General features: G+C 42.6%; 1 protein-coding gene across 1 annotated transcript; it reads right to left on the bottom strand.

Moving 5' to 3' along the window:
- Positions 1 to 3,410: 3,410 nt before the first annotated feature.
- IL22 (interleukin 22) lies at positions 3,411 to 5,863 on the bottom strand. Its single transcript, NM_001199614.1, is given in 6 exon segments — positions 3,411 to 3,756; positions 4,160 to 4,225; positions 4,451 to 4,594; positions 4,690 to 4,755; positions 5,518 to 5,765; positions 5,846 to 5,863. Coding segments are annotated over 5 exon segments (594 nt in total). The 5' UTR covers positions 5,722 to 5,765; positions 5,846 to 5,863; the 3' UTR covers positions 3,411 to 3,642.
- Between the last annotated feature and the right edge of the window lie 1,991 nt (positions 5,864 to 7,854).

Below are 7,854 nucleotides of genomic sequence, written 5' to 3' on the forward strand. Positions count from 1 at the left end.
AGTTTAGTTAGCTGCGCTTTGCAGCACAGGCTGCTGGATAACCATTGGGATAGCTTCAGCTCTTTGCATTCTCTAGAATGCAGCAAATTGGAAATATTGACGCTTTCTTATTCTAGGTCACTTAAAGAGTATATAATCAGACACTGAATATGTAAATCTTGTAACTGAGTAATGCTCAATATTATGCATTTAAGAGAGGTTTCCTAACATGTCACCAATACTTACTGAGCAGGATGTGGAAACTTCTCTGCAATGGGTTCCCTCGTCTTCTCTACACGAAGTTTCAGGGTTAGATAAATGTTTTATAGTTCTCTATTTAGCAAAAAATTGTCTGTTCCGGTCCCCAAATGTAAGCAATAGGGAGGAAAAGTCAACAAAAAAGCAAATTTGGCAGTAGGTAGTTCTGTCCATTTTTTGTCCCCCACCATCTACAACAGAGGTGTTCTCAGTGAAAGATGTGGAGCAGATGCCCTCCCTAACAATGTTAGGTCAAGGATCTCTTGGAATTGCAAACCGTCCAAGACTCGCCTAGGGTAGGAGTGAGGAAAGGAAAATAGGGCAACGGAAATCAGAATTGTGTGAACAGCAGAGTTTCTGTTGGGTGACCCAACTGAAAAAATCAAACAAGAAAATTAATTTGGAGTCAGCCCGAAGCACTCATCCAACTCAAAGTGAAACAACTCATTTTGCTTTCAAATCTCTTTTTATCATTTGAGAGAAAATGTAGGTAAAACTCTAAACCAAAGCACTATTTCCAAGTGCAAAACTATTTTCTTTAGAAAACGTCAGAATGAAATACTTCAATTTGATTTCCCTTTTCTGAGCTGCAACTATTGACTGAAATGAAACCCAGCTTGCCTGACTGAATGTACATCTTTATTTTCTTCTGGTCAGTAACTGCCCCAAACATTTCCCCTGCTGTAAGGGAAATCCTACCCACCATCCTTCACACATCCACAAGCCACATGTGTCCTGCAAGAAAAACTAAGTAGGACAATCTGTGCATTCTGCTGTGTGACATTTCCAGGGCTACAGCTCATCAGGTTTCCATTGTAGAATCTTTCAGCTGCTGGTTTTCAAGATTAGAGAAGTTAATAAATAGATGAATGACTGTCTTTTGCACTTGTGGACAAACAGTTCGTTTAGGTTTAGGCAGAACATGGAAAGCTCAAGAGATGCACCTGACATTTCTGGGTAGGGCAGCTCAGAAAAAGGACAATGTAGAAGGGGACTAGAAAAAGTAGAAGAAAGAAGTTAATCATCCATTGGTAAAGAGATTATATCAGTGAGTAATAGTACAAGTAGTTCTTGGTCTAGTCTTTCTAAACAAGGAAGAAAACAAGTACTTCTAGAACAAAGCCATCTCATTCTGTTCAGAGGCATTATCTTTATAATCTTCTAATGGAGTTCAAACAAATCACACCTGGATAATTCCTTTTACCTTCCATCACATGTAAAGGGAGCCAGGTGTATCTTTGGGAGAAGGTCATCGATAATCAATGAGAAAAATTCCCTAATTTGTGTTTCGCTTCCCTCTCTTTGCTGTCAGCTGTTGCAAGTTTGAATGATAAGAGAAAGGATGTCAGCCAAGAACTCTTGACAATACAATTTCTTATCCCACAAGTTACAAAATAAATATCCTATTCAATATAATAAAAAGTTTAACCCCTTAAGCTGTCATGTGGTAACAAAGCCTGGCTGGCTATCACTGTTGGGTCACTTCTTCCTTGCCTGTGAAGAGGCATGTAATTCATATGTTGTAAGATACGAAGGAGGGTGTGGAGCAAAGCAAACCATGTTGATTGCATCTAGTTTGACAGGTGATGGACACTGTTACCCAGATGGATCGTGTATCAGTTTAGAATGTGAGTTCCTACAAGTGTTATTTCAGCTCTCATAACATTTTTCCGTGTTGGGTATGGATGGTTGCTTTTGTCTTGAAATCCCTCTGGATCACAATCAACAAGGCATAGTTTGATGCTGCTTTAATGCTAATTCATTACAGTAGCTGATGTAAGATGTTGCAACCACATCTGGATTAGCTTTGATTTCTCTTTGAGTAATCCAGGAAGCTACACAGGCAGAAATATTTTTCCTGCCAGTATTTTTAGCACATTACAATACCCACTCATGAGGAGTCTTTAAGATACCTCTTTAGCGCACATTTTAGAATTTAAGATGCCGTGTTTGCAAAACTCCACCTGTACTGCCAATTCAGCTGGGTCACTTATTTGAAGAAAACCGTGGTGTCTTTTTCTGGCAAGATGCATGTTCTCCTGATGAAGAAATGGTAAAGCCTTGCTCAAGAGGGCTTCACCAGTTGCTGACAATCCACAATTACATATCTCCTCTGACTTTTTCACTATCTGGATGCTTTTTGACCTCTTTAACCTTCATGCAGCCACTAATGACCCTGGGTGTACCAGAGTAACTCATCTGTCTTTGCCCAGGGGACACTGCTGAAGGGACTGATAATGACACCAAGCAATTCTCTTCTGAAGTGCTGCCAAATCCATGGTGCTGCTGAGCACTCTTTTATCTTAGCACTATGGGTCAGTGAGTTTCCATGTAGCTCCCTACTACTTGCCCGTTTATCACCATCTCATCTGTCTCAGCAGTGGACAGCCTGAAGCTTTCTGCCAGCGGCTGTTCAAGATAGGACCTTACCTAAGGAGAATTACTTAGGCAGAATCAACAAACCACACCAAAGACTCTCAGGAGAAGTGCTATTTTTCCAACAGCTCCCCAAAAGAAAGGCTGATTCACACACTCCCCACAAAGCCCTGGCCTGTGGTAAGTTGAAATTTCATATCTGGTGAAGAATCCTGTCCCCAGACTGAGTCTGCACCCTTTCTGGATACAAGTATACAGCCAGGCAGCCCCACAGCCTCCCAGGCACAGTACATCACCTCCCTTGCCTTTCAGTAAAAGAGAAAAGCTCTGTAAGATGGCAGTATTTGAAAACCAATATATTTATTATAATAAATTAAAAAATAAGCATTTATAAAACAATCCATCTGCATATAAATATTACACAGCAGTCTTAATTTTACAGTTCACTCTGAAGCCTCTGGTCTCCATAAATACATTCCTGTGGCTATTTCTTAATTAATCTGTATAAATACACGTACTGTATAATTACTACAAAATTATTACCTTAAAATAAGTTACTATTAAATATGAGCAATAAAACTAATTTCTGAATGTCTAAAGTTCCAGCTTTTCAGGTAAAGGTCAGAAGAGGGCAACATACACAAGAGAGATTTTGAAGTCAAAGACTGAAAACTTCCTGGCTATGGAGCACTGCCTACCTTGGCCAAAGCTGACTCAGAGGTGTCAAATCTCAGCCTATGAAATACAGAAGGAGTTGTCTTATTTCACTGCAGATGAGCAGGATAGGAGCATGCCTTTGAAAATAACCAGTGTGCAACAGTGAAGTGGAGCCACAAACACTGTTCTGCAGTCTTAGTTTTCAAAGAAGGCAGCAGTACATATCCATCTGTGCCCGCTTGGTTTGCTATTTCTGGTACAGATTGAAAAATGTACTGCAGCTATGGGCAGGATTTTCTGCACAGTAGTTAATCAACCTGGGTAATAGTAGGAGTTTTGGAGGCATTCCTTCAAGACTAATCTGATTCTTTTTCAGTTTTTCTTCTTGTTCCCTCCCTTCTTTGGGGCATCAGTACAAGCATTCTCTATGTAGTCAAACAGTAAATCCAGCTCTCCGATGGCTTTGTTCTTCCCATTCTCTCCCAACTAGAAAAGAGCAGAACACAGGTCTTAACATCTCTCCATTTCTCAGAAGATTTACATTAGGCTTGTTGCAGAAACTGCATTGAGAACTTACTCTCCTCTTTCTCACAAGTAGTCCTATTAAAGTCATTATATCATAAAATATAAACTAGCTCATTCAAATCCAGTCTAGTATACACAGTCACTCGCAGGTCAGTTTCCAAGGGCTAATTACTATAAGATGCAGAGAGTTAACAGCACAAATGAAGGAACTCTGGAAGTGGAAACATCATTAATCTCCTCTTTAATGCCCCTGCAAACTTCACCTCTTATATAAATTCCAGAGCTTCATAACTTTGTCAGCTTTACTTTAGCTGAACAACTGAAGTTTTGAACTGAACTTTTTAAAAACAGGGAAAAAATATACCTCTTTCATTTTGCTCTTCATCTCTTCCAGGTTCTTTTCAATATGTTCTCTGTTTCCTGAGTATTTCTAAAAAAGAGAAAATATCCAGAGGTAACATTGACAGCTGCATGTGACAATATGCTGCTTTTTTTTTTTCCCCTTTTTCACACGTTTCTATCAACCTCTAGTTTGATATCTTAGATCTGAGGTTTCCTTTCATATCACTGTCTCTTGCCACTGTTTGCAGCTTTCTGAGATTCGGGAGCAGTGACGAGAATCACAGCCAAGGGAAAGAAACCCAACGATACTTACACATCTGCTCAGCTCCGAGGTCAGGGATGCCAGGAACTGTGCCACATCCTCAGCATACGGGTACCTCTCCTTGGCCTCTGTGAGAAGGACGTCCTTCACTATAATCTCTGTAATTCTCTTCATCATGTAGCAGCGGTTGTTCTCCTATGCATGCAAGTAAGAGGTCATGTTAAATTGCGGGAAGAGGCCAATGAGTGCTGCAGAAGGACACGGGATCTGTCTCCTTCTGGAAGACTCACCCTGATGTTGACGTAGATTTGCTGACCGATGAGTCTGTTGTCAGTGTCCTGATCTGAGAGCCTGGCCTGAGGGGAAAAAAAGGAAACGTTAGGTGAGGGTGGGAGCTTTACCTAAAAATTAACAGTGAATCCTGAGGTTTCACCAATAACAGTTCCAGCGACAAAAAGAAATGGACACTGTAGGCAGGTAGATGAGGTACAGGAAGATAAGCTTGGAAATTTTGGCTTTTTCTTTCCATAACTGCATAAGAATCAAGGTCAGAGGAAAGTAAATAAGCAGAAATCTGAATTTCTGTCCCTCCTGTGAACATCAGAGGTCGTAGTGGTTATGATGACTAAACCAGAACCTGCGGGTGGCCATCCTCAGCATCTCCCACAGTGCTGCATCATCTCCCATAGTGCTGCATTGTCTCCCACAGTTGCAGCCCTCAATGGCATATGTGGGGGGGACCCACACATGGTAGAGATGGCCAAGAAACCTGTCCAGGCATAGAGCTGGAGAGCCAGACGTGCCCAGCTCTGAGAACAAGAGCAATTTAAGATCATGTCTCACAATTGTCCCTGTGTAGCAGCAGCTGCTCCAGAGAAGCTGAGCAGCTTCCCTCAGCCACAGCACCAGTGGGCAATGGGACTATTCCATATGTCAACCTCTATCCTACTGCAGATGTTTTTTGTTGGTTTTTTTGTTTTTTTTTCTTTGGTTGGTTGTTTTTTTTTTCTGGAGGAGTGCAGAAGAAAGAGAGAGAAATGATGAAGGCAAGAAACCAGGGCACTGGCAGAGAAGGAGGTCCTCACATCTTGCCATGAAGGGAAAGTGGATTATCATACCATTTCAGCCAAGGTGTAGGTGCGATTCCTGATGTAGGGCTGCTGGAAGTTGATCTTCCTGAGCCTGCAGGCTTGATGGGCATTGGAAACCACCCCTGTCCCTTTTGGAGGCAGGGGACTGGTGAGAAGAAGAGGGAAACAGCAACAACAGCAGAAGACAACCCATCCTGAGAAGCTCCTGGTCAGGGTGTGCAGGGTGGCCATGGCTCACGGGTCCGTCCCAGGGGCTGCAGTTACAGCACTCAGCGCTGATGAGAGAGAGCAGTGTTAGCATCGGGGAGAGTGAGCAAGGGCAAAGGGAGAGAGGCAGAAAGGCTGCAAGCCTTACCTTTGCTGTGATTCTAGATGTGCTCTGAAGGAGGTGAGGTGCGCCTTATATAGGGACATCAACATCTCTCTCAGCTTTTTTGGGGGGGAGTATTGGTGGTGAATTAAAAATGACATCAGCAAGTCTCTTACTTTCCTGTATCCTCTTCTGAGAACTTCCTAACCACTACAAAACCCACAAATACAACTTCAAGGCAATTGTAACCTTCAGGTTCTTATAAAGTAAACCAATTTTTAATGCAGAGACAAAGTAGAGGCTTTTATTGGGACTGGGATCCTGAATCCTTTTCTCATAAAAAACATCTGAGAAGTTCATCGATTTGTGCCTTCTGTCCTGATTGTGCCACACTGACTGCATTGGCAATTCAATGGCAAATAACATCATATGTATTTATTTACGTTCATCTTCTGTAGTATAAGACTAGTGACCCACTGGAGATGATGGGGGTACACAAATGGTCAGAGATAGCTCCAGACCTAGAGCACTCCAACCAGCTGTGGTTCTCACACCAAAAAAATCCCTTCCCACACTGGGCTGCCCTGGAGCCACAGGCTATCTCCCCATCACTGTGCATTTCTCTCTGGGACATCAGAAACTGTACAGGACCAACACTGAATTTATCACATCTCTTATCCTCACACTCCCATTTTCCAAAAAATGATCCATATTTCAGGCTGTAACCAGAGGTAATAACCAGAGCTGAGGCCATGCACTTACACTTTATCTTCTTCTGACACATCCACATCCTTCAGTTCTCCATGCCTCTGTCACCCCAGATACCTCCCATCTCATCTCTGCATGGCTCTGCGGCCTTTGGAGCTGCACCTACTCACCCTGAAGCTGCTTCCAGCAGAGCCACCATCACCATGACCCTTTCCATGACTCTCAAATGTATCCCACCCATTCTCACGCCTGGCCTCCAACAGTGAGCCTGGATTCAGGATGCTGATCACACAGTTCATATCCCAAATGTACCAAAAGACTATTCAAGAACATGTTTATAAACTCTTTTCTGTGAATTTCTCATTTGCTTGGTGAATAAGCCCAGTGGAGGAGCAGGTCAGTAAGAAGACAGAAGGGTGCATTATAGGTAGACAAAAACAGGCAGTGAAGAACAAACTGGGAGAAATACAGGCAGAGTTTCAAAGGGTTGGCCTCCTCTGAAGTGCACTCCCATGAACTCCTCTTCAAGGGCTAACACAGTCTGATAACTACCGCCTGCTTTGAATTCTAAGCCAGGTTTCTCTCACTTCTCTACCAGCTAATCCAGCAGTTCACGTGTCCCAAGACCAGAACAAAAGCCGTGAACAGGAATTCTGACCCTTTCCAAGGGGAGCAACAGCCCCTGTCTTGCTCCAGATCCTGTTCCCTGAACTTCTAGACCCCACCTCACATCCCTCTGATCACTTACTCTCATGTGACACGGTTCCAGTTTTGCCTTACCTCTTCTGGCAGCTCTGATCTCATGGAAAGTGTTCATGGCCTCTGCAAGCATGTGCTTGTCTGTTCAAATTGCAGTGAGGAGACCACACAGTCTCAGGATTCCCACACTGGTAGATATCTAAATAACAGCAGGCAGATGGACGAGGAATTAGATGCTGAATCTGCCTCTTGCCCTCTTTTATGCAGTGATCACAGGATCTCTTGTATCTGGCTTCTCTAGTATTTGCAAATCATAGACTGGGATGTATATATTTTCATAGGAAGTGTTAAGTCGTACTTCATCTTAGAGAGTCGTACTTCTCCCATCTATGCTGTCTCAGCCACACATCATTGGCTGTGCCATGCTGTCTTCCTTCTGAGGCTTGCAAAATGTCCTTATTTCATTTGTTTGCTTTCTCTCTGCTGCTCATACTCACCTTTATTTTCCAGACATCTAAAGGAAAATTTTAAGTTTTACTTAATTCATACTTCATGAATTTCCTTTTTATGACATTTGTACAGCCTTTGCATTACTTAATCTTCTGCCTGCCATTGTGAGTTACAACAACATTGCTTCCCTCTTTCTA

The sequence above is a fragment of the Gallus gallus genome, chromosome 1 (assembly GCF_016699485.2).
Source record: "Gallus gallus isolate bGalGal1 chromosome 1, bGalGal1.mat.broiler.GRCg7b, whole genome shotgun sequence".
In the NCBI taxonomy this organism is placed as follows: Eukaryota; Metazoa; Chordata; class Aves; order Galliformes; family Phasianidae; genus Gallus; species Gallus gallus.